Below are 27,240 nucleotides of genomic sequence, written 5' to 3'. Positions count from 1 at the left end.
CTAGGATTTGAGTCCCCGGGCCCAACTGATAAGTCGGTTTGGGGATAAGAATTGAGTTGTGAAGAAAAGAAGATAAAATATTTTTAAAAAAATGCATAAATGATGACAATGACATGACCCATTGATAAATAGATAACGAGGAGAAGGAAAGGGATAGGAATGATGGGGATGTTTATGAAGAATTGGGCCAAAACCAGGCTTTGCATCTAATTAAAAAAAAAAAATCTCTAGGAGTAAATTCTATCTTTTTTTCTGTATTAATTGAACGAGAGTAGGCTACACAAAGGAGGGTAGCCTTCCCCCTTTCCCAAAACCTTTGAGCTCACATTGAAGAGCTACCACTTGCCTACCTAACGCATACCTAAGTCAGAAACTAGGAAACATGACGAAGAAGTTCCGTGTATGATATGCAGGATTCTTGAGCGTCGCTGTTGAATTATTCATATCTGGGACAAAGCTTGGCTTCTGAACAATGCCATTTCATCACCAGGGGTGATGCATGCAAGCGAACACTTCAGCTGGCAACTTGTGTTTATGCGCTTATTTTCATTTCTTTAATCCCTCTTTTTCGCAGTTTACTTCCTTTGGAATTGACTCGGCCTTCTCAAAGCAGATATAGAAAAGTTTCCAAGGCATCACTATACAAGGCCACATAATGTATAAAATGGAGATGCTACATACATCATCATGCGAGTAAGTAGAAGACTTGCGCTTATCAAAAATAAAGTCGGATTAACCCAAATTAAAAATAAAAATAAAAAGAAAGAGGGAAATTTGTGCTAGGAGAAGTGACTTAACTATTCAATAGGTCAGTTTGTTCTTTTAGTTATTATCAAATGCATTGATTGAGTCTTTAATTTCAAGGAGCACTGGAAATCTCATTAGCCAACCCAACACAAACAATCTAAGACTTAGCTGAGCAAGGCATTCATTAATGAAAACTGTTATTCACAATAATGGAAAAAAGGGGAAAAATACAATGAAAGATGTAGGGAAAGTCCGTCAGTTTCAGCCAAATGATTTCTTCCAACAACATTCTTTTGTTGTTGAAAATTGTAAGCCTCCCAAAATTTTCTCTGAAGGAGCTCAAAACTCACTCTAGCCGATCAACCAACCAAAGTTCCGCAGATATCAAAGATGCATGATATGAAACAATCAAAGAACGTGTAGAAAAGGGGGTAAGCAGGAAAATAAAAGTGAGAATTCTCGTTACTTTCCACTAGAATTTGCATGCTTATGGAAAGGCCAAAGATTTACCAGGCGCTCAAGCATACTTTTTGCGAAATAGCCAGAGAATCCTGCAGGGGTCGATGGCGGAGGGAAATCTTCTGCTGGCATGGCAAAAGGATGAATCATTTCTTCCATTTTGTCTAATGTGAGGTATGATCCTACTTCTTGCAGCCTTTCTGGACCCATAATTGGTAGTGTGTGCTCCTGGTGCAACGAAGCAGCCTCGCTGTCATTTTTCTGCCAATCAAAAGAGAAACAGCTTGTTAAACAAGCAAAGATCACATATAACTAATTACTGACCTTGATGTCTTAACAAAACCCATCTTGAGGCTTTTTGATATCCCTGGTATCAAACAATGTTTTGAAATAAGGCCAATCAGGCATATAAAAAAAGTTCCATTAATACAGGAAGAAGAAACTCAAACCATTAGTTGAGTGGATGTGTCAGGGAGGTTGGTATATTAATCCAACCTTAAACAAGCTTTTTTCTGATAAAACACTAATATGATTGTCTGGATAGCATATTCAAAGAAAAACCATTTTAATTCTTCTAAGAGAATATTTCCCAGAGCTCAAACCTCTCTCTCTCTCTCTCCACAGCAAGAAAGGAACACAATCAATAGAGGACAACATTTTCAACCCTGCTCGGGATGGACAGGTCCACTATTAAGTATTAACTATTTTTAGATATTCCTTTCATAACAACTTTACCATAATTGAACATGCATTACCTCCAAAGGGGATAGATCTGCACCACGGCTAAAGGTCATCTCTATGCGGAACCTTTTTGGGTCCTCTAACTTAACCTGCAATTGCAATTTCAAGAAACATTTCTCAGTATGATACACCATCAATAATCTAAGAATTCTTGACAAGCAGAAATAAAACATAACAATCTAATAATTATAAATTGCACATCTCATCATTCTAAAGTATTTCATTTGCAGTTTATGTTGCCCTTTAGGTTTAGTATAGTCTTAAGTTGGGTCATCACTTGCTCTAATAACATGACCACTTTCATGAACTGATGGACAAGAAGGATTGCCTGACTAGTCCAGATCAAAACATGGAACACCAGTTTATCAGTCAAACATCTAGTCCACGCAGGATCTATTTACACAGGCTCTAAGAAAATGACTTTTTAGCAAAGAAAGGGTTATATGAACCAAATAGAAATGACCATTCTAGCAAACACACTAAATTACCTACCGCTGTGTTCTCAAACATCCTCAGCACAATATAACTCATGTAGTCAAGCTCCTTTGTTTTATATAGACGCTCCAAACCATTATGGCAAACAAGGCTATCCTCCCCTAGAAGAGATTCATCCAGGTTACAGTAACGGAGAACATTCATGACAGAATGAATATGAGATTCCTGTCATCAAAAAGAGTAAATGGCAAACACTTGATATCAGCTGATGAGAAAGTTAAACTGCACATCAGTACAAGCCTGCACAACACACTTATACAATCCGATTTGGGGAATGACACATTCAGCTTATTATTAATAAATTTTCCAGTTACTCCACATGAAAGAAAGGACATTAAGCTTACAATAAAACCATAAGAGGAAAGAACCTGAAGAGAAATATTTTAGGGAATCCACTAAAGGAATGTCATTCTAAGCTAAATACTTTAAGTTCCATGTTTTTATTGATAATTAAAAGGGTCATATATTTTAAAAGAAAGAAAAGTCCTTGGAAGAAAAATAACTATTCATGTCAATGTATTGATGCAAGTCAAATGAATGAAGGCCAAAGATATTAGAACAGTCAAATAATGAAATTTCATATAACTATAAAATTTTTATTTCAAATTTAGCAGCAAATTTTAGCTACAACTCTCCCCCAAAAGTAAATGGGTTGTGGGCCCATAACCCACAGGTTCCACAATTGGACGCATGGTAGGGCCATAAACCATAGGTCCCAGGATTAGAACACTTAACTTTGATACCATGATAAATTTCCTATTGTCCTAAAAGCTAAAGCTAGTGAATTTAATCATTTAATTAAGATTCTAATAATAAATAAAATCTTATTCGAAATCTCTTCAATCCTTACCTAAATCAAAGTATTCAGTCCAAAAATAGATATAAAGAATTTAAACAGTAGTTGTTTGAATCATAATTTGTAAAAATTATGGAGAGAGAGAGAGAGAGCTTCTTTAGTGCAAGTTATTGTAATAGAGAGAATTGTACTCACTGATGTGAAGTAAAGGCGTGTCCGCACATGGCGTTCAGGTGACTTGACATTGGCATACCTGACAGAAAATAAGGAAATAACTTGACATAATTAGTTGGAGCTTAGAGAACATGTGACAAAAAACAGAGTCATAAATTTACTTTGGATCCAAACGATATTTGGTCTCCTTATCATCATCATCATCTTGATCCAGTGATATATCGCTTGTGCTAGTTCTTCTCATGTCATCATTCTTAATGTAGAGCTTTGATTGATATTCAGTATCTTCCTTTTCAGCTTTTTTGGATGTAGAATCTTGGTCTCGATTACTCTTTAATTCAGCAACACTGATGGCTTCTTCACGAGTATTCCTCAGATCAATCAAAATTTTACCCAACAAACGGCGAGCAATCTGAATTGCCAAAATGTAAAGTTAAGCTGCAGCCAGTGGGTCCACAGAAAATGTAATATATGGGATACAGATATAACTGTACAACAAGCAATATTGACTTCACATGGAGAACCCAAGACGCATGCAAAGGAAAAGGACCATAAGTTAATGTGGAGGTCCAAACTTCGTATAATATTAGTGCCTATGCTCTTTTATTTTTAGTTGATAATATTAGATGGTCCATTGAAGCATTAACGTGACAATCAGATGATGTTCACAAAGACTTCGAACAGTAAGAGGTCAAAACTATAAATTTTCAAGTAATAAGGGCAAAGATCTTGAGCTAGCTCTCATAGAAGTACTTTAGAGTGTCCTAACAAATGTTTTCTTGTGTAAGAGAAAATCTATGAATGATATTGTGATGCCCCAGATCTGATTTGGATATTGATTAAGAGTGTAAATTGTGTGGGTGTGTGATAAGTCCCACATTGGGCATATATTGGGTAGATTTGGGCTTTATTAACAACTACAAGAAGTTTCAAGTGTGACTAGTCATTTTGAGGTATAACGCAAATGTGGCTAGCGCTTTTCATTGGATTGTTACAGATATGTTATTGGGTCAATAAAACCCAAAAAATCTCGGGGATTCAAGTTCCACCTTTAACCCCATTACATTTGTTGGCTGTTTCCTGTTATATTAGAACAACAAATTGTTCAAAGGTGTAAACATGAACCCATCTGCTGCACACAAAAAAAAATAATAATAAAAAGATAATCTTTTTATTGGTGCAAAAATTTAGACTACTTCCTTTTTTTAATCCTTCTTTCATATTTGTTTCCTCTAAAATCTCATCTCAAGTCAAACAATGTATGCAGCAAAGGACAGCATATCTGAACTTTTTGCTGCATTCAGAGCAGTTAACTGAGACTAGGCCTGTATGTGAGATCTGACATATTGGATACACAAAAAACACCCTGATATAGCATTGTAAATTGTCAAGCATATACATTTTTCATTTAAAAAATTTCAAGTACCGATATATACAGTATCCTAGGCAAGGGTTGTGTTTCATAAACCGGACTGGGCTCACTGGTCCCACAGGTTCAACAGAGAGCCAGGACCTATAAGGCTATACCAGTCCAGTCCTAGCTTTATTATAAAAATAAAAATAAAATTTTAAAAAAAAGTCCAGTCCTAGCTTAAAACTGAAAATTCATGAAAATATATTAAAACCAGAAAAACTGGAAGATCAACCATTATAACTGGGAACTGGAACTAGTTTTGACCAGTGAAAATAAATAACAAAGGAAAAAGACTTACACCAAAGGGGTTGGGGGGATGAAATGCACCAAGCAACAAGCCCAACATTGAACAAAATATACTAAGGCTCACACAAGTGTTAGCACACACATTTAATGCTATTTGTTTAAGCATGGTATTTATAGAGGAAAAAATATAACATCCTTCTTTATTTTTCCAATGTGGTACTCCCAACAACTGTATTTACAAAACTGATGCGAGAGATGCAAGAAAATTATTATTTAGTATTATTTATGTTTGCTAGTCAATTGTATTTTTATGTTTTAGGTCCTATTAGTTTATTGGAGTATTAGTATTTTAATTTAGAAGCAAGGGTATTTTTGTAATAAGGCAATTAGGGTTTCCTAGCCAGCAAGGGTATTTTTGTAATAAGACAATTAGGGTTTCCTAGCCAATTAGAACTAGGGTTTAGTAATCCTTTATAAGCAACCTATTGTACTCCTTGAGGAGTTAGTTGATATTTTGATGAATAAAAACAATAGCCGTTTGGTCTTTCTTTGGTCTGGTGCTGACTCCAGGTCTACCCTAGGTGCTGACTCCTAGTGATTTCCCCGCTTGGTGCTGACTCCAAGCAAGGCCTAGATGCTGACTCCTAGGTCATATCTTTTAATTTTTCGTTATTTCAATTTTGTTCTGGTTGTCCTGCGTCAATTTTGGTATCAGAGCAAACACCGATCCGTTTGAAGCATCATCGCAAGTCAATCCAGAACCAGACACAAAAAAAAAAAAAAAAAAAAAAAAAAAAAAAAAAAAAAAACTTTCACCGTATATTTTCCACTACCAGAGAAGCCAGCCACCACAACCCACAGACAACCAAAAAAAAAAAAAAAAAGGCGACCCATCAACCACTAGCCGCCGAAACCCATAAGATCAACACCCACCGCCTCAAAACCCATCAACCACCAGCTGCTGAAACCCACAAGATCAACACCCACCGCCCCAAAACCCAACAGCCACCAGCCGCCGAACCCGTTATCACGTAGACCACCGTCATGTCTCATGCCGCCCCCTTCCCTGTCGGTGCACCGCCACAGTTGTCAACCCCTAGCCCCGCAAGCCCATCGCCGAGCAACCTTCTTTCAATTTAGAGATTCCGCTCTCTTTCATTAGTTTCTGTGGTTTCTTTTTCATAAGTCTGTACTTTGAGTCCGTGTCTTTCAATTTAGAGTCTTTCGTTTGACTTTCTTTTAAAGTCCGTGTCTGTAGCTTCTTCAATTTTAAGTCCGTGTACTGTATTTTATTATTTTGCACAAAAAAAAAAAAAAAAAAAAAAAAAAAAAAAAAAAAAAGAAGAAGAAGAAGAAGTAAAGTCTTGTTGCTGCCAGCCCATTGCACGTATAGGCCCCAAAGTTGTTATCCACAGTTGCTGCCAGCCCGTGACTATAGTACAGTAAGTTGGCTGCTGACAAGGAGAAAATCACAGCAGCTATTTGTTGAAGCACTATTTTAGAGAATCATGGAAATATTAGAAGCACCTTATTTTGATGGTTATGAAACTTATCCACGAGATTTTGTCAACTGGATGAATGGGATGGAGCGATTCTTTGAGCAAGCAAATTTTGCAGATAACAAAAAGGTTAGGTATGCCAAGTCGAAGTTAATAGGTAAAGCACAAAGGTTTTGGGAGAATCTTGAACGTTTCCGCTATATGGATTATGAACCTGCCATTACTGTGTGGGAAGATATGAAAGAAAAACTTTGTGATGAGTATTTGTCACCATACTATCGAGCTAAGTATCTACCCCAAGCTCAGTGTGGTACTTTTCAAGTTGAAGCAAATACGATGAAATCTCATCCTCATCCTATTTCATGTCCTCGGTGCACTTTTGAACACTCTACCAAGGAATTATCTACCAGGAAAGTAAAGAAATTACCTGCAAAGCTCATGAAAGAGATTCACAACAGGATTGCTCAGATGAAGCAAATGAAGACTCAACCCGATTCAATTGGAAAACCAAGGATAATTGATCACAATAAACTTATTGCTGCCCCCATAAAAGACAACATTGATAGTGATATCTTGGTCGTGGAGAATCCTTCAGCAACACCAAATCCTAATGTTGACATAGACGTACATGCCTCGACAAGTGTTGCTTTAACAAGCGTGCAAGGAAATGAATCTATTGAAGAACAGCAAGGTGAAAAGATGGTGCCTAAAGAGAGTATTATGTTAGAGGGTGCACATGATGTGAAAGTTGAAGTTGTTGAATGTGCTTCTGATCAACCCTCCACAATCCTTGAAGATCTACATCTTGGTGAAGTCGAAGAGGTTGTAACCAAAGTGCTTCCTATGGCTCATAAGGTTCAAGAAGAGATTATACTGATTCCACACATTGATTTTGTTATTCCAAATGAGTTTGATGCAGTGGAATTCAAGGTTTTTCTTTTCCCTATACTCCCTAAGGTGATTTCAAACTTGAAGCAAGTGTTGTTTGTCAGCATCCTAATCCTTCAATGCTTTAAAACTCGAGGTCGAGTTTTCTCCAACCAGAAGAGAATGATGCGGGAGATGCAAGAAAATTATTATTTAGTATTATTTTTGTTTGCTAGTCAATTGTATTTTTATATTTTAGGTCCTATTAGTTTATTGGAGTATTAGTATTTTAATTTAGAGGCAAGGGTATTTTTGTAATAAGGCAATTAGGGTTTCCTAGCCAGCAAGGGTATTTTTGTAATAAGGCAATTAGAGTTTCCTAGCCAATTAGAACTAGGGTTTAGTAATCCTTTATAAGCAACCTATTGTACTCCTTGAGGAGTCAGTTGATATTTTGATGAATGAAAACAATGGCCGTTTGGTCTTTCTTTGGTCTGGTGCTGACTCCAGGTCTATCCTAGGTGCTGACTCCTAGTGGTTTCCCCGCTTGGTGCTGACTCCAAGCAAGGCCTAGGTGCTGACTCCTAGGTCATATCTTTTAATTTTCCATTATTTCAATTTTATTCTGGTTGTCCTGCGTCAAAAACAGGAAGCACAGCACTATATTTTTCAACGTGGGACTTCCAACAGGTCTTTCTCACAACCAAACTAATCCCGCATCGAACAAAAATGATGTTACCTTTGAGCCAATCTTCAGCTTCTGCTCTGGATTAATTCCATACTCATTTGGGATCACACCATCTGCAAGGAGCTGCAATGAAAATATACAGAGCACTTTCAGTTGATCTTACCCAATATTCGATACACATACTAGAAAAAGTTGATAAATGCACTTATCAAAAAAAAAAAACAAGTGGATAGGTGCAAGTTCATGAACTCTCTCTGCCATCTATTCTTTCAACTACTGAAGTTCAAAATTTATACTTTGGGACTGCTAGTTTTTTGTTGGAAATAAGGGAGAAATTTCTTTTGAAGGCCGTAATGCAGAGTCCTAAGAAGCAGAAATTCTAGGATTGAAAAGAAAAGGCTGTATGACTTAGTTAACTCAAAATAATGAATTTGACTGTGGCGTTTATAAATTTTTTTCAATATATTATTGAACTTAGTATATGTTTTAAGATATTAGCTTGCAAGATTTTTTTTGATGGGGCCAATTCCTTTTTTTTTTCTTTTTTTTTTTTAGAGGGGGCCAAACTGTTTGTGATTGGGAGGATAAAAAAGATTTGTGTTTGATCTGGAGTATGGAAAAGTAGAAAGATGCAAAATAAACATAAATTTTCTTTGCTTGATTGAGAAGAAAAATGAAGTAAATTTACATTTGGGCCCCATAAGATAAGTAAATTTTCTATTATATATATAGAAAATACTTTTTTTTTTTTTTTTTAAGTTTCACTTTTAAAAAAGAAAATTTGGGCCTTTATTCAATTCAACTTACCCATTCTTGACTTTTCATTCTTTTCCCCTTTCTCTCTCATGAAATTCTCTTTCACAAATTCTAATCTCTTCTTCTCTTTTATTTCTTCCCTCCCTTTCCTTTTCTCTCTTCACAGCTCACTTTCACACCCATGGAACAAACTAATTGATTGCATGTCAACTAAAAGCTCAGCTTTCTAATGTCAGATGCTCATGGAAACCTCCATTATTTTAGTTGTCAACACCTGCTTATGTTGAAACTCTCAGCCAAGTCTATCACCAAGCATATTATGTGATTTTTTTTATTTACTCTCTCTCTCTCTCTCTTCATAATTTAGAATGTATTTTATTTATTTATTTACTTTTCATCAATTTAAGCACTTTGCATTTAATTTTGGTGTTATTTGATGCTGCTTTGAAGGATTGATGGCTTTTGGTACTGTTATGTGTTCCAAAAACTAGTTTTTTGCTTTCTCTACAGTGGCACAAATGTAAGAAGAAATCAGTCTGATTCAGCAGTTAATCGATATTGACTTGGACTGGTACAGAGTCAATACAGAATAAAATTTGTAATTTTATCTATAGGCCTAATTTGGCTTCTTTTCCTCCCAATTTGGAGGAAATGAGATTTGTGAGCCCAGGTGGAAAATCAACCACCCCATTTTCCTCCCCCTCCAACTGTTCATCCGGATATAAGACTGACTAAAGAATTCTGCTACATGAGAAGAAATTAAATTTCTAAATCATAATAAAGTAAATTTTACAACACAAAGACAGACATCTTGCTGGACACACTGAATCACATATCAATAGAGTATACAGTTCTCATGTGGTGACTTTAGTCGTATATCAAAATAACATACAAACTGCAGTGATGTTATGAACATTTGCTATTACATCAATATTAAAATGAAAATCATTTCCCTTCTAAAGATGTATGCATGTAAAAATTGATTTTGTCAATTACCTGAGCTACTTTGAAGAGTTCATCCAACCCTTCTAGATTAAGATGTGCATTGTGCAAGAGATCATACCTGTCAGGCAGTAAGTCAAACATAACATATATTATCATAGCTAGAACACAAGTATACAACTGACATAAGAACATAAACTTCTCTGTTAGTGAAATGCCAAACTTTGAATTAAGATTAAATGATCAACTTGAATTTCAATTACATTTATTAAAGATTGTGATGCAATATAAGATAGATGAACTTGATGGGAACAAAAGACCTTTGTTGAGAATGAAAAAAATCACAGAAAACTCTCTCCAGATTCTACCACAATATTAACATTTGGCCCTTGTATGCTCACTGAAAATTATAAGTGCTTTGTACTCTGTACATATGGTATGGATGCAGGTAAGTGTGTAACATGCATATATCTCTCATCATGTCATGATGTGTCCCCAAACACCTGACCAACCTAGACCAGTGTCACCTATATATATATAATTGAGTGCAAGTTACACCTAGTGTAACTTTAAATAATGTTACACTATTCAATATTTTTTAATTAGATACAAATTTTGACAAATCCACTGTTGGATTACATTACCTTCGTATATTTTCTATGCTTGCAAAATTTCAAGATGATCAGAAATCAATAACCATGTCATCAATCAATTGTTTAAATTCAAGTTTTTGTAATTTAAAATAATGCAAAAAATATGAGATTATGGATCAAATAGTAAATAATATTTGATTGTCATAAAAATTGGCATGCAAGTTAAGAACATATAAACCATGTAATCCAACGGTAAGATTTTCAAAATATGAATCCAATAGCAAGTTATTAGGTGGTGTAATATTGTTTATCGCATCAGGTACAACTTAAACCCAACCCTATATATATATATATATATATAGTGATTAAAGAATGTTACTAAAAATAAAAAAGATCAATCTTACATGGAGTGACTACTCAAAGCAGCCATCCAATCATACATGGAGCGTACTACAAACAGTTTTAACTCCAAAGGCAAATGTTCAATCCCTTCAAAAGTATAATGGTTGCATTTTCTCCAAATAGTCCACGTGATGCATAATGAAATCTCACCCCCCAACCCCCAAAGCTTTTTTTTTTTTGATAAGTAATATAAAAATTTTATTAAAAGAACACAGCCCCGTACATAGGAAATGTACGAAAGAGGCAAAAACATCAAGAAACCAACTTACAAAGATCAAGCAACACAGGAAGGTAAATACAAGAAAAAGATGGTAAAACAAAACACCATTCGAGGAGAGTAAAAAAGACTTAAACTCAAGAATGGACCATTCGCGACCCTCAAAGCTTCTAGAATTCCGTTCCCGCCAGATACACCACATCAAACAGTGTGGCACAATCCTCCATATAACTATATTATGATGTCGCCTGAAATTGCATGACCACCAATCCAACAAATCCACTACCCCTCACGGCATCACCCAACAAATACCAAACAAGCAAAAGATCATACTTCACATCTCATAAGCTATAGGACAGTGAAGTAGGAGATGATCTACAGATTCCCCACACCTTTTTCACATAAAACACCACTCAAGAACAACAAAATGCCTCTTTCGAAGATTATCTATAGTTAGAATCTTGCCTAAAGCCGCAGTCCAAGAGAAGAAAGCTATCCGAGGAGGAACCTTCGATTGCCACACCATTTTCCAAGGGAAGGAAATGACAATAAAGGGGGATAGAGAATGATAATACCCACTCACCTTGAAGCCTCGACTGCTGGCTGGCTTCCAACAAAGCTTGTCAAAACCAACACCCCGCACCTTTGTGGAATAGATCGAAACCATAAACGAATCCAAAGATTGAGACTCTTGATTGTTCGCTAAACGACGAAACTAAATGTCCCAAGAAATTCTCCCATTTGCGTATCGCACAACCTCAAAAACCGAAGCATCCCTTGTCCTACTAATATTATATAAATCTGGAAACGCCTCCTTAAGAGGACGATCCCTACACCACACATCATCCCAAAACTTCACACGAGTACCATCACCCACATCGTACCAAAGGAACTTGGAAAAATTCAACCAACCACTTCTAATAAACTTCTACAAACAAACACCATATGCTCCAGACACAAATTTTGTGCACCAACCACCCCACTCATTCCCATACTTCGCCCAATGACGCTTCTCCAAAGGGCATCATTCTCCAAACCATACCGCCACAACCATTTTGCTAATAAGGCAGAATTAAAGCTTCTTAAACACCGAATGCCTAACCCTCCATTCTTCACTAGCGTACAAACCTTAGACCAATTTACTAAATGAATTTTACGATCGTCCCCAATACCAGTCCAAAGAAAGTCTGTTTGTAGACTCTCCATCCTCTTAGCCACCTTAATTGGAATAGGGAGAATATAAAGGAAAAACGTAGGTAAGCTAGAGAGAGTACTCTTAATAAGGGTAACCTTACCCCCCTTAGATAAATACAACCTCTTCCAACCAGCTAGCCTTCACTCCATCTTCTCCAAAATAGGATTCCAGATCGTCTTATCTTTAAAAGTAGTACCCAACAGAAGCCCTAAATATTTCAGCGAAAGAGCAGACTCCCTACAGCCCAAAATCTCCACTAACTCATGTAGATTAGGCACAACCCCAACTGGAACCAATTCAGACTTTCCTAAATTAATTTTTAGCCCTGACATCTCTCGAATCTAGAGAAAATCCCACATAGCACTGTTAAATGAGTGCTGTCAGCTTCACAGAAAACAGGTGTATCATCCGCAAACAATAAATGAGACACTGTCATCAAGGAACCAGTTGCATTCCCAACTTTGAAGCCCAAAAACTGACCTGCTGCAGTAGCTGCATCCAACATACGGCTCAAGGCCTTCATGACAATATCAAAAAGAAAAGGGGATATAGGATCACCTTGCCGAAGCCCTCTAGAACTCCCAAAAAAGTTAGAAGGGCAACCGTTGATCAAAATTGAGAATTTAACAGTTGATATACAACACCTGATCCACCTTCTCCACTTTTCTGAAAATCCACACTGTTGTAACAAAAACATGAGAAACTCCTAATTCACAAAGTCGTACGCTTTCTCGATATCCGGCTTGCACAACACCCCTAGGACCCTTGCCTTCAATCGGCTGTCTAAGCACTCAGAAGCAATAAGGACAGAATCTAAAATCTACCGACCTTTCACCAAGGCATTCTGAGATTTTGAAATAAGACCGTGAACCACCCTTCGCATTCGATTGGCTAACACCTTAACGATAATCTTGTACAACCCTCTCACCAAAGTAATAGGCCGAAAGTCTTTGACATCCATAGCGTCAGCTTTCTTAGGAATGAGAGCAAGAAAAGTAGCATTAAGGCTTTTTTCAAACACAGCATGGGCATGAAAAGTATGAAACACATTCATAATATCTGTTTTCACCATGCTCCAATAGGATTGAAAAAATGCCATTGTAAAACCATTCGGACCTGGCACTTTATCACCATTGAAATCTTGGACCACTCCAAAAACTTCATCCTCCTCAAAAGGTCTGTCCAACCAAGTGGCATCTTCCTCAAAAATACTAGAAAAAACAACCTCATCCAAAAGAGGTCTGTGAATCTCATTCTCCGAGTATAACTGCCTATAGAAATGAGTAATGCACCCTTCAATGATCCCCTGATCCGTAGATAACTCTTCATCCACCATAAGCCTATCGATAGTATTGCATCTTCTATGGGAATTTGCAATACGATGAAAAACTTTTGTGTTCCTATCTCCCTCTTTAAGAAAAAGAGCCCTAGATTTCCACCTCCAGCAGATTTCTTCCAACAAAATTGATTTTTCTAACTCCTCCACATTCCATCTCTTCAAATCCAATTTCAACATCTTCAGTTTGTTATCCAAATAAAAATTAGGAGATCCATGGAAATGATAGGACTCCCACCAAGAACACACCCTTTCCAAAAAGCCCTCATCCTTTAACCACCTGTTTTCAAACCTAAAAGGTTTTTTGCCTCCATGTAGATTCACACCCTTAAGTAGGATTGAAAAATGATCCGATAGCAATCTAGAGAGTCGGCGTTGACAAATAGACGGAAATTTCTCCTCCCAATTTACTGACAACAGAAACCTATCCAATCTAGATCTTGAAGCAACCTCTCTAAAGTTAGACCAAGTGAAATTCCCCCCAACCAAAGGCAAATCAATAAGGCTTTGCTCGAAAACAAAAGCTAAAAACCGATGCATAGCTAAAGTGAAATTTGTAGAACTAGAACGTTCAGAAGGAAACTGCACCACATTAAAATCACCTGCCACACACCAAGGCACACCCCACCAACTGCATAAGCCAAATAACTCCTCCCATAAGAGACTTCTGTCTCTATCACTATTGGGCCCATAAACACCAGTGAATGCCCAATCACAATGATCCACCACATTTTTGAATTTACAAGAGACAGAGAAACGACCCACTACTTCCTCCACCTTATCCACAACCCTGTTATCCCACATCAATAAAATCCCACTTGAAGCACCCACTGAACCTAAGTAGAGCCAATCCACATGTTGAACCCCCCCCCCCCCCCCCAAAAAAAAAAAAACTACAAATGACACTTCTATTAATTAACTCCATCTTAGTTTCTTGCAAACAAACAATATCTGCTTTCCACTTTCGGATCAAGTTTCTAACCTGTAGCCGCATATCCTGCTCATTCAACCCTCCCACATTCCATGAAACAATTCTCAAATTCATTGAAACACTATAACAACCCGATCCCTAGTAGCACTCCTACTCCTTTCTACCACATTCTCATTAGGGATGGCAATTTTTACCCGATCCGCGGGTACCCGGTTCGGTCCGACCCTAATGGGTCGGATTTTACCCGATCCGAATAAGAATAGGGTCGGGTATGGGTTTTTAAAAAAAAAAAACCCGAAGCGGGTCCGGGTCGGGTCTGGGTTTTATTAAAAAAATCCGAGACCCGACCCGAAACCCAACCCGGATAAAAACCCGATACTGTATATTACAAAAATACCCCTCCTATATATATAACCCTTATAATCTAACCCTAAATCTAATCTTCATTTCTTCTATTCTTCAACACCAACTCAAAGTCAGAAGACTCAAAACCCACGCCTCCCTCCCTCCCTCAATCCTCACCCTCACTCCGACAGTGCGAGATCAGCCAACTCTCTCACCGCCGGTCCAACTCTAGCCGCCGTCCCAAGCCTTCGTCGCCGTTCCAAGCTCTCTGTCAGTGTCACCGGTCCCAAGCTCTCTACTCTCTCAACTCCGTTTCATCCTCACCGTCGCCGATCTCACACTGTCGCACAGTCCTCTGCCCCTCTCATCTCATCTTCCTCGCCCATGGCCACAAGCGTGACACGGCCTCTCGTTCTCCATTTTTTTTTTTTTTTCTGGGTTCAGTTTGCCTCAACCGTGTGAGTTTGTGTTTGTGTTTGTGTTTGTGTTTGAGTTTATGATTTTTGAAAGGGAAAAATGAAAATCATAGATTTGAAAGTTGTGTTTGGTTTGTAATTTTGAAAGTGAAAATCATAGAATTTCTCATCACCCCATGAACTCATTAAACTCTTCAATTCACGATGCCCTTTGTGCCCAGCCTTACCCATCTTCCTCTTTAGATGCTACATCAATCATTCGCTGTTTTCTTTGAGCTTCTAAAGCTAAGAGCAAACCTGTAACTTGTTCTTCGAAACCCTCAAGTGAGGTCCCAACAAATTTCTGGAAAGCTTTAATTCTATTAGTTACCCATTGTGACAACTTGGTGTTATCTACATCCGCCTCACACCCTATTTCCTCAGCCGTAGGAATCTCCGTAACCACTGAATTATCCATCGCTAGAGGTGCCACTTCCAACGGTTCACCTAATTGTTCCCAAGCCAACAACCCTTCATTAGAGTCCCAAACCTCACCCTCTGACCCAACCTCCGAGACAACTGAGCACCCAACACCATCACACTCAGAAACCCAACTAACAATTTGTCCCTCCTTAAAAAGAGAAGCCAAACCAGGATAAACTACACCCTCTAATGCAGGCTGATCTGGCACAGATTCAGGAGAGCAATATGCGGAAAGCGGAATAACTATTTTCCTCCCATCCCGAAGTTCAAGCATCCAATCTTTAGAATTACCCCATGTTTTGCTCAAATCCCCAGCAAAATCATGTGGCGATTTGGTGAAGGTCGGTTTTGTATTCTCCAAACCCTCTGCATGCAGAGATGACACTACCGAAATTCCCTCAATATTCCCCTCTTCTAACCCCATTCCTACCGCGTCACTCATTGGATTGCTAATACCCACCTTAAGTGTGTAGAGTGGCGGCTGATTTGGTAGCTCGCTTGAGAGCAACTGAGGAAGCCCAAAAGCAGTGTCACCAGCAGTGAATGGAGGAGACGCCAGAGACCCAGACCCAGGAACCACCTGATTGGTCACGCCAGCTACAGTGGTGTTCTCACAAGCAAGAGGCGAAGACCCAAACCCCGCCACACTTGACTGTAGCACTGTATCAGTAGAGGCTGAAGCACTAGTCTGAGTTACACCCGATTTGATGAGCAACTCCCAAAGCTAGCATTACAATGTCTGCCAAAACCTCCCTTTCCAACAAGCCAGCATATTAAACACCCTCTTAGGCATAACGCAATAGAGTCTGAACAAGCAAAACACGAACAACCATAGATTGTGTGCAAAATCTGTAGACTCCTTACTGTCACTCATATGTCATTCCCCTAATCTAAAATTTTAATTCACTATTAAATCATACAATTATAGTGCTCTTTCCTTGTAGGAACATGCATAACAAGATTCATTGAAACAATATTTTAGAATAAGTAGCTCATGTATCTTAACCTTAGGTAAGTAGTCTTTTTTATTTTTGATAAGTAACTAAAATTTATTAATTAAATGTTCTGATGACTAGCTCGTGTATCTAAACCTTAGAGGTAAGTAATCTTTTATTATTTTTGATAAGTAACTAAACTTTATTAATTAAAATGTTTTGATGACAACCAAAGTCACCAAACCAACCTTGCCATGAAGCCAACATATCCAGAACTCCCTGCAGCATAACCCATTGAGCTCCAAACAGACCAAATACTATAGTCCATATCTCTATCACTCAACCCTCTAACATTCCATGAACTGATTTTAAGATTTATTAATGCAAAATCATTGACCTCACCCTACTAGCACTCTTGGCTTAGCTGAGATAAATTCCTAATTCAGAGAACTAAACAAAAAAATTCAGCTCCCTGCTACCCTTCATCTCAATCATAGACAAATTTTTTCAGCACCATCACTGATCACCCTCTGCCTCCTCTTTACATCTGTAGCCTTGGTTTTAATAAACCTGTAAACTCTGCTGCAAAGGCCTCCAGGTGCCCAAAAATTTCCTAAAACCTTTAGTTTCCTTGTTACCTAGTCCAATGCATGAGTGGTCTCCCCTGTATCACATCCCTTGGCTTCCCCCACTAAGCTCATCTTCCTCCACAGGAATGGACAGAGCCAGAGGTTCCACCAACAAAGGGTCCTCACCATCCTGCCAACAAAGCAACTCCACATCACATCACATTAAATCCCCCTCTGACCACGATTCTATTTCCAAGTCACCCAAACAATCATCCCCTTCCCACTCATCCAACCCACTACGTAGAGCTGAAATATCCCCTACCATTTATTCTTTACCTTTTGATGCCAATTTCTCTGTAATCTCCTCACTGAATGTAAGTAATCTTTTACATTCCATGTTTTATACAACCCTTCACCCATTTATACAAGTACTTCTAGTAACTGAAAATTTTCCCTTGGAAAAACCCAACATAAGGAGTGAACTCATCAAACCACCAATTACCAGTAAGTTATCACTGGAAGGTCAAGAAACAAGATGCTAAACCAAGAAACAAATATATCATATAGAAAATAACAGTTCAACTTAATACATTCTCCCTTCATCCATAATGATAGTCATCTTTTAACAAAATAGTGAGAAGCATTTAATGCCTTGACAAATCCAGTTTGTGTCTTCCAAAAATCACTCTTGTACTATTGGTGCCATGCACTTTTCATTTGGACACATTCAAGGGGAAGCATAATGAGGGAAAGCAAATATGACTTACTTGCACGAGTCATAAACATCAGGAATTTGTGTTATATCGTACCGCCTGCAAGGGAATCCACAATATCAGTCCATCATAATGAACAATTAGAATACTGATCTCAGCAATCATTTCTCTTTCAACCAAATATAAAATAGTCCAAAATATCTCATTAAAGTGTTAGAGCATTCGAATCGACTTGGGTAGAAATTTCTATCTATTTTAGCATAAGAACCTACTTTTTTTTATTTTACACAACCACTTTTCAAAAACACCCACATCAGATTATTTATTATACGCTGTATTTTATTTAAATAATCATTTTTCAATCTTTTTTTATTATTAATTTCATTCCTTTTCCTGTTATTTCTCTCTTTCCTAGTTTATTTCTCTCAAACATCTCTCTCTCGGTCTCTCCTCTCAGCTCTCTCTCATCCCAAACCCCATCACTCAAAGCAAACCACTCCACATCTCTCACTCTTTCTCTCTCACAAATTCCCTCCACTACTGCAACCACCACCAAGAGCGGCAAAGACCATAAGAAATCTCTCTCTCTCTCTCTCTCTCTCTCTCTCTCTCTCTCTCTCTCTCTCTCTCTCTCTCTCTCTCTCTCTCTCTCTCTCTGTTGGAGCTCGTCAACGGCACCGAGTTCAGACATTCTGCCACTGTTGGGCTGCCATGATGCCAACCAGGTTTGGGTTTGGGTTATGGGTTTTCTGTTGATGGTTTTATTTTGGGTTTTCCAATTCGTTCGATTTAGGTTAATTTTGGTTTTGATATTTCTGGTAATGATTTCCGAGTTTGGGTTTGGCTTGATTTTGGTTTGGGTTTGATTTTGCTGGTAATGATTTTGGGTTTGATTTCCAATTTCCGAGTTGGTATTTTTTGGCTGGGTCAGGCGTTGGCTGAGGCCAGGTCAGGTGGTGGTTTTGTGGTTGGGTTGGGGTGGCTGTCTGCTACAAAGGAGAAGTCGAAGGAGAAGCAGGTCTGGTACGAAGAGAAAGAAGAAAAGAAAAAAAAAAAAAATATATATATATATATATATATATTAGCATGTAAACAATGACCATGGATATTCCATGGTTATTGTAGTAAAAATGAGAATTTACACAATTTTCGCTTAACTAATGAGGGTTTGTTTTGGGGGTTGGATGTGCAAAATTGACTCCTTTCAATTTTACATTGACTAGTGCAAATGCTCTTAGTCATAATTTTTAGATTTTGAATCGTCAAAAATTTAAACGCAGCTCAACTTCCAAGAAATTAAAAAAATTTAAAATATTCACAGAATTCATACCACATAGCAAAAAGAAAATAGTGCAAGCAATCACTTGTCGAATTTACACTCCAAATACAATTACAATAAGTCAGTAATGTCAGATTACTTACTCTTTACGTTCATTATACAAGTCTGTTTCAAGCTTTCTCCAACGGGCATGCATCAAGAGGAATCCCTCGCTACCACAGGGTAACCCAGCAGCAATGCGATCAACATCAATGTTGGTTTTACCAAGTGCCCTTGCTTGGTCATAAGGTGGAATCACTTCATATTCCTCTGTACGTTTTTCGTCACTGGCAAGTAGTCTTACTTGTTCGGTGACCTTCTTAGTCAATTGCACCTATTTGCAAGATATATAATCAAAATATAAGTACAAAATGAATAAAGGCTGTAAATTATTTTCCTTGCAAATGCAAAATTATTACTTGTTGCAAGTTGACAAGAGTTAATAAACTGCACCATAAGCATAAGGGGAAATTGAGGCAGCCACCCTCTACCCTTAGGCCAGCCAACCAACCCCCCCCCTCTACCATTAGGACTGACAACCAGCCACACCCCCTCCCCCCCCCCCCCCCCCCCCACCATTAGGACTAACAACCAGCCACCCTCTACAAGCCAAACAGCCAGCCACCCTTTCTGACCTCTTAGGGCAGCCAGCAGCCCCCTAATTTTGACTTCTCATATCTGCCATGTATCCTATTTAATTACAGTTTTGATTTATGTAACTATTAGCTACTTTATTTCCTAATAGTTAAAGATTATAAATAGGCTTGCTATGTAAGAGTACAATCAGTTTTTGATGTGAATATGATTTAGTTTCAGACCTTGACAGAAACTTGTTTCTCCAGTTTCTCTGTAATTCCAGCTTTAATTCTTAATTTTAATGCAATTCTAGTTCAAGTTCTCAATCAATTGATCTTGATTCCCATCAGAAATATATAAGATTAGTACATTTTGCATAATGTAACTGCATGACTTCTAAAATACAAGCAGAAGACACATTGTTTCTCAAATAGGAATCAACCCGTAAATCTTCCAGCATCCTAGAAAAAGTATTCCATCCTAAGTCACCAATTCCATTTTGTTCTGGCTAGAACGGTCAAACAATTCTGTTCTGATTAATTAACCGGTAGGTACAAATCACCTGTACTCCACCTTGGCCTAAATTCTGGTCCATTCTACCTATTTCAGTCCATTTTGCTAATTTCGGCTGCTATGGTGATTCCAGCCGATATGTGAACAAAATGTTCTTTTATATATATATATATATATATATATACACACAACAAAACCTTCTTAGAATATGAAAATTGAATTTGAATATTTAATTTGAAATTTGAATTTTGGTCCAATTACGCTAAGGTATTGATTTGTCCTAAATTAATGGGCTCCTTGTTATGTAATGACCTTGTATTTAATGGTGATGTTAAGAATCTGTACTATGTTGTTTTGAATTGATACTTTGATATGATCTAACTATATATGATGAAGAATTAGGTGTATTTATTTACCAACACTGATAATATATAATAACCTCTAATAGAAATATTATAACATATAGTGCTAAAAAATAAAAATTCAAAATAGTTATACATTTTACACTATTGTATGAAATTTGTAAGCTCAAATTTTAAGCTATTTCAATTTCATAAGGTTTTTATTAAGTGAATTTAAAAACAGTTAATGAAAAACAAGATAATAATCTAGTCATAGAATGTTTAAACATAACATTTTATACTCTCATACTTTATAAAAATACATCACTTTGATAGTTATGGTCAATAAAGTATATGGTTCAATCAACATATATCTAAAACCTTAAGAATAATGTTTTTATGATAATTCTCTAAATAAAATTTTCATTACTTATCAAAAAAAAAAAAAAGTTCGTATGATAAATCAATAGTCCAAATCATTTTATTCAAGATTAAGCAATTAATTTTAACAATTCATATATTTTTAGCTCCAAAAAATAAAAAACAAACAAACAAATGTGCCTAGGCATGCTTTGTGCTTCTTCAAAAAGTGCCAAAAAGCATGCCAAAGCGCTTAAACCTTAGGGCTTTGAGCTTTGATCTATAAGTGTGCTTTAACAAAATTGATATATATATATATATATATAATTAGCACCAACTACGAAACAATATGCCAAAATACACCGGTACCAAAATAAACAATTAAAATAGACAAGTCCAAATGGTTGCTAGAATGGAATTGACAACTTTGATTTTGTTATTACAAGGTGGATATAGATATTTCATCATTTCTAACAATGCAATATCAAATGAAACATGGATTAAAAATACGCAACAAACAAGCAAATTTTTTTCGATTTAGTAGTTCTAATCTGTAGTGGTGTCAAAATCAAAATGAAATCTATGATTCATCAATGTCCCTATTCCAAGTAGAGAGGCTGCAAACATATTGACATCTTTTGCATCTTAAGTTTATGCAATGCTGAAAATTAAACTAAATAAATAATATAACAAGCAAACTGATGGTGCAACTTGAAATAATGCAATAATGGAAAAACAAGCTTAATAAAACAAAATAAATAATGAACATAAAAGAAAGGTAAAAGCAAAAAAAAAATAATAATAATTAAAAAATAAAATAAATAAAATAAAATTCACCATTAGAGCCTTATTGTCAATAGAGATTATTCCATATACACTAATCCCTAACATAAGTGGGCCCCACATGTGGAGTCCATAGAGGACCCATTAATCATGTTAGAGTGTGAACTGTTATGGTCCGTTTGGAATGAGGGGAGGGAGGGAGAGTAGAGTAGATTTGGCTCAAAATTAGCCTATTTATAGCTAACTCTACTCTACTCCCCTCCACTCTCCCTATTTTCCCCCTCAATCCAAACAGGCCCTTACAGAGTACTGAATAATTTCAACATGGTCAGATAAAGGTGCTTGCAATGAAATCTTTTTATTTCATTCATCTTGGAATATACTTATAGCCCGAAAAAAGAGAAAAATAAAAAGGGGGACTTCGGCATTAATTCACTTAGACCGTGTGATTACCAATTTTGGAAGAAGTTCAGATGCATTAGAAGGAAGTCCGGCTCCATCAACCATCCAGGGATGTTCGGCTGATCCATTGTTTTGCAAAGTCTTTGCAACAGAAGTTATTATATCATGCAACATACCCTGCAAAGAATTAAATGTGAAAAATGGGGGAAGAAATCACTTATAGGTTCAAAACATAGTATAAAAATGGTTAAAGCTTTGAAGATGCCAAAATCCAGAAGCATGGCTTTGCAAAACCAAGTTTGTTCAGCCTGACCCCAACAATAGAAAATAATCACTGTTAGGATCAGTGGCTTAATGAAGTGAGCTTGAGGCTACCTTCTTTCATTAGTGAACCAAAGAAGGTAACCTTAAGCTCATTAATGGAATTCTCTAACCCTTGAAAATGGAGTAAAATAAGTGTTTCTATAAATAGTAATCACTGAACCAATGCTGCTTCTCAAATGCATGGCAAATTTCATAATCTACAACTCGTGGTTAATAGATTTTTTTTTTGGATAGGTAATAAGAGTAGTTTTATTGACAAAAATAATACTCCCTCCATCCCAAATTGTTTGGCTTGTATTCCATTTTGGGATGTCCCAAAATTACGTCCTGTTTGAAAAGTCAAACACCATTAATTTATTAACATTCCCTTTAAGCCCTTGATTTATTTGTAGGAGCATTTTTTTTAATAAAAAAAAAAATTAAAACCTAAATTTTGAAATCCACTATTCATGCCATCTTTATTCAAATTAAATAATTTTTTGATAAATTTGTTTAAGGGTAATTTAGGAAATTTCTAACTTTTTTTTAAAGAGATATGGTAGTTAATGATGCCTCCGTAATAAATTGGGATTTTCTAACTAGGCCAAACAATTTGGGACGGAGGGAGTATTAAAAAAACAATTGAGTTCACGATGATGAACACAAAGGAACAAAAAAGGGCAAATAGGCGAAGAGATCAAGAGGCTATTCTAAGAGAAACAAGGAACTCTATGCTGGAAGAACAGTCTGAGGAAAGAGATGTGTATGATCATAACAAGCCTATTTAACCTTGTAGAGACCAGCTATCCAGGTAATAAAGATTATAGAAGCCCATTTAGAGCTCTCTTATTAATCTAATTATCTTTAAATACTAAATGAAACCAGTAGATGCAGAAGAGACCATCCTTTCCCACAGAAATAATAATGATAATAATATGATATGCAAAAAGTCAAGTGTAACTTAGGTATAGAAGCAAAACAAACCTTCGCTTCTTCCATCTCAATACTGGCATTATCTAGTCCGTCCAACATAGAGGAGTCCTTGCTGACAAGTGAAACCTGAATAGGCGACAAAGTCAGTCATAAAACCTAAACCTCCACAAGCAGTCAAACTCTCTCTAGGAAAAGGCTACAGACCAGGATTGGTGTCAACTCCCCTTCTAGGTCAAGAAGGCCTTTGGCAAATGCAGCTGCAGACATCTGCCAATGAATTCCAAGTAAATAATGTAAATTATAAATGATGCCAAAGTCAAAAGTAGTGATCATAAACACTGGAAAATTAGTCTGAGAAACATGGGAGGACAGGAAAACACTAAAGTAAGTAGACAATAATACAAGCATAGATTTACTATTGATAAATTAACAATTCTCCCAAAAGTTTAAACTGTTAAGAAATGATGAATTTAATCATTTAATCATAGTTCTAACAATTATATAGCCATACGAGCACCAAAATGACTATACCTGCACACGACCCTCATCAGAGCTGTAAATTTTAAGATCATGACGATATGTACTATGGAGGCGAAGTAGGCCGGTCCCTTCACCTGCACTAGTATAAAACTTCATCAAGATACACGCACAAGGACAATAGTACAAAGTTTCTCAACTAAACAAAGACATGTATTCATTGAGACAGAATAATACCCAAAAGTTTATGAAAATGGCACTAGAAAATATGTAGTGACAGGATTGATTGGAGTGGATCATGTCATGGTCACCAACCATGGACAACAAATCAAAGGTGATACGCACCCATGAGAAGTTACAATGAGCTACATCATCATAATTAAGTCATACTCATTGGGAACTAACATGACTGGCTGCAGGGATGAATAGCAAACTCAAACAATTGGTGATCTCATGAATCCAAATCATCTAAAAGTTCTCCAAAATACATGGTCTAGTTTTAACTTATAGGTTATAAGGGCTTCTGCACCACCCTTGAAGGAACAGAATTGGTATGCAAAAAGGTATTAAAAAAACAGTTGAAATGAGTCAACTGCCTCTTCATACATCAATGCAGTTTGAATTAGCTAACGCAAAGTTGAGAAGAATAAGAACAGTTTAAATTAAAATGAGAAAAATCAATGACTATAACCTGGATACATATTATTTCGGAAATATCTGCCCAGTTCTTCAGCCTGCAAAGAAGTGAGACACAAAATTAAATCTAAGAGATTGAACAAATTGTTTATACATGTGTAACAGGAACAATTTTACGTAAGTGTACTTCTTAGCAACAATATCACTGGAGAATTCCTTATATATGCTAAGACTAATCAAAATACAGAAACATATGCATGATGTATTGATTATAATCACCTGCTTTCTGCCAGCATGCGTAAGAACACCCCCATATTTGAGTACCATCAGAGCTTCAACAGGTCGTTCTTCCTCCCCTTCATCATTACTTGTTGTGACTTTAACCCACTTTAGTGGCTTTAGTTGAACCTTCCTATAAATACCGCTAAAATGTCCTTTCTGGACACAAAAAAAAAAAAAATTACAATACTGAAAGCAGAATATAAGGATGATATGAATCTCAGACGGAAGATGATCCAAATATTTAGGCATGTAGTGACTATCCAGTCATTATATCATGTGCAGTGTTGTCACCTCAGCTCAAGTTGAGGAATTATAATCCAACTTCAATTATATAACTAGTTAATCTCTAAAATCAAAATGATTTTTTTACTTTGAGAAAAATGTTGAAAGTTAACTTGAAGTCAAACTGCTGTTATTTTGGTGAAAATTTAAATAAATAAAAAGGTTTTTTTTTCCTAACTTTTAGTTAGTGCATGACAACTAAATCCACTGTAGATGCATTGCATTTATGACTAACATAAGAAAAATGACTATATGTGAATAACTTGAAGTGAAAGAAGAAAACCTCCTCAAGCACGGCTTTGACTTGAAGAAGCTTTTCAGCGTGAGCAAAGTCTTCGGCTTCACTATCACTTTCGCGACCTGGTCTAGATAGTGAAAATAGTCATCATTAATTCAGAACCATTGCTATTTTTTCAAAATAGGAATAAAGTAGCAAATAGGATATTTCCTATCTCAATAATTAAAAAAAAAAAACAAAAACAAAAACAAAAACAAAAACAAAAAAACAAAACAAGAAAAAAACAAGAAAAAAACCAAATAGCCTTTTTGGTACTTTTGGGGAAGTTAACCCGGGAATGGAATCCTTTTCTAGTTTCTGCTCTTATCACTTCTCTAGTAATGCATATGTTTGACACGCTTATGCCAAATATTTATCCAAAACTAGGATACACAATTCCTTTCACAAAAGGTTGAATTGATGCGACCCTTTTAAATTGGTGGAGAGTGGAATCTGTGGGATTCACAAAAGTCTTACTAATGCAGCAAGGATTTGACCACATTCTTATTAATGACACGTCTTTACTCTTAAAAAGATAGAAAAAAATGCTGCCACCTGCCAGGAGTGCTTGACCGCTAACCACTAGGCTGCATCCTTTGTTTGGTATACAGGGTAACAAAATAAAGCATCTACTCTCAAGTCACTCTGGACTTTAATAATTTTCTTCAAAAAGATTGGGGGAGAAACTATATGTTTTTGTGATTTGTGTGCTCACAGGTTAAAATCCCTAAGCTTTAACACCCACTGTTGATCCTGTTCCTATCTGTCACTGTGCTCTGGCATCTTAGTTCCAGAAAGCAGCTTTCCTAATGAAAAAATACAATTAAATTGGGGCAGGGCATCAACCCCTCTTAAGAATATGTATTGGTTCATTAATATAGAACCTTCACATCTCAGTATCTAATGAGGTGCAAAATTGGTTACAAGTTTTAAATAGAAATCACATTTACTTATTCTTAACTACAAACTCAAGCCATATCTGAGGTTATGAATGACTTTCTCAATTTTACAAGAATTCACTGCATCAGTTGTAAGCTATTGGCTGACCAAAAAGTAAGAACCTTCATACTTCCAAGCCTCTGACAGTTCCAATAGGAACAGTTCCCTTTGAGGAATGGAATATCATATCTTCATTTACACTCAATTTATGTACTTTGTATGATGGAGAAAATCTCAAGGATCTCTCCCAACCTTATAAATGACAGAAGTAAAACACAAATATGTCTACTCTTATGTTTCCTGTAACCTATTTGAATATATAACAATATGAAGCATTGCATTTATTAAAAATTGTGCCATGAGTTTTGTAGCTCAATTGGTTGGCACCTTTTGGTATGTCCATGACATCCAGAGTTCAAATCCCTCTCCCTTGTTGTAATTATTGAATTATCAAAAAAAATTTCTTAAAATTTGCAAGCATAAGCAGTACAGTTTCCTATCGACTAGAGATTACTATGCTAATAATCACTTTAAAAAATACATACATAATAAAGAACTTTTGCCAAGAGCAGAACACATATTCTGAAGCTACTGAATCATTTCATTTTTGAAAGCAACTACACCATACATTTTAAAAAGTTGTATCAGTGAACATTTCTTTTGGCAGGAGCACAGGAACAGGTGAGTTTCATCCATCAATTACAAAAAATTCAACTAGAGAAACTTCTAAATGCAGAATGATACCTATTGCGAGGTACAAGCATTCGTGTGGCATCCAACAAATCTTGCAACTGGACAGCACTTTTAAGTTTTGTCTGCAGAATAAGTAATCCATAAGCATTTTAAGTTATCCAATATAAAGCATAACAAAATAAAAGGA

General features: G+C 36.5%; 1 protein-coding gene across 5 annotated transcripts in view; it reads right to left on the bottom strand.

Moving 5' to 3' along the window:
- Window positions 1-228: 228 nt before the first annotated feature.
- Window positions 229-27,240, bottom strand: part of LOC126715078 (inositol hexakisphosphate and diphosphoinositol-pentakisphosphate kinase VIP1-like) — a 41,934-nt gene continuing 14,922 nt past the window's right edge. For 3 of the 5 annotated variants that reach the window (XM_050415504.1, XM_050415506.1, XM_050415508.1), the window contains 18 exons: window positions 27,105-27,175; window positions 25,428-25,509; window positions 24,860-25,018; window positions 24,636-24,678; window positions 23,999-24,081; window positions 23,672-23,734; window positions 23,519-23,593; window positions 22,283-22,408; window positions 19,361-19,590; window positions 17,993-18,037; window positions 9,879-9,945; window positions 8,178-8,249; window positions 3,574-3,824; window positions 3,434-3,491; window positions 2,440-2,607; window positions 1,962-2,036; window positions 1,258-1,467; window positions 229-600 (listed from right to left, as the gene is read on the bottom strand). In XM_050415504.1, the coding sequence (XP_050271461.1) occupies window positions 547-600; window positions 1,258-1,467; window positions 1,962-2,036; window positions 2,440-2,607; window positions 3,434-3,491; window positions 3,574-3,824; window positions 8,178-8,249; window positions 9,879-9,945; window positions 17,993-18,037; window positions 19,361-19,590; window positions 22,283-22,408; window positions 23,519-23,593; window positions 23,672-23,734; window positions 23,999-24,081; window positions 24,636-24,678; window positions 24,860-25,018; window positions 25,428-25,509; window positions 27,105-27,175 (1,932 nt within the window). In that variant the 3' untranslated portion in view covers window positions 229-546. Of the gene's footprint in view, window positions 639-905; window positions 1,468-1,961; window positions 2,037-2,439; window positions 2,608-3,433; window positions 3,492-3,573; window positions 3,825-8,177; window positions 8,250-9,878; window positions 9,946-17,992; window positions 18,038-19,360; window positions 19,591-22,282; window positions 22,409-23,518; window positions 23,594-23,671; window positions 23,735-23,998; window positions 24,082-24,635; window positions 24,679-24,859; window positions 25,019-25,427; window positions 25,510-27,104; window positions 27,176-27,240 lie in introns of those variants that run through there. The other 2 variants (XM_050415507.1, XM_050415505.1) reach the window with 2 other exon arrangements.

Source organism: Quercus robur, chromosome 2 (genome assembly GCF_932294415.1).
Source record: "Quercus robur chromosome 2, dhQueRobu3.1, whole genome shotgun sequence".
Taxonomy (NCBI): Eukaryota; Viridiplantae; Streptophyta; class Magnoliopsida; order Fagales; family Fagaceae; genus Quercus; species Quercus robur.
This window is presented reverse-complemented; position numbering and strand designations above follow the sequence as displayed.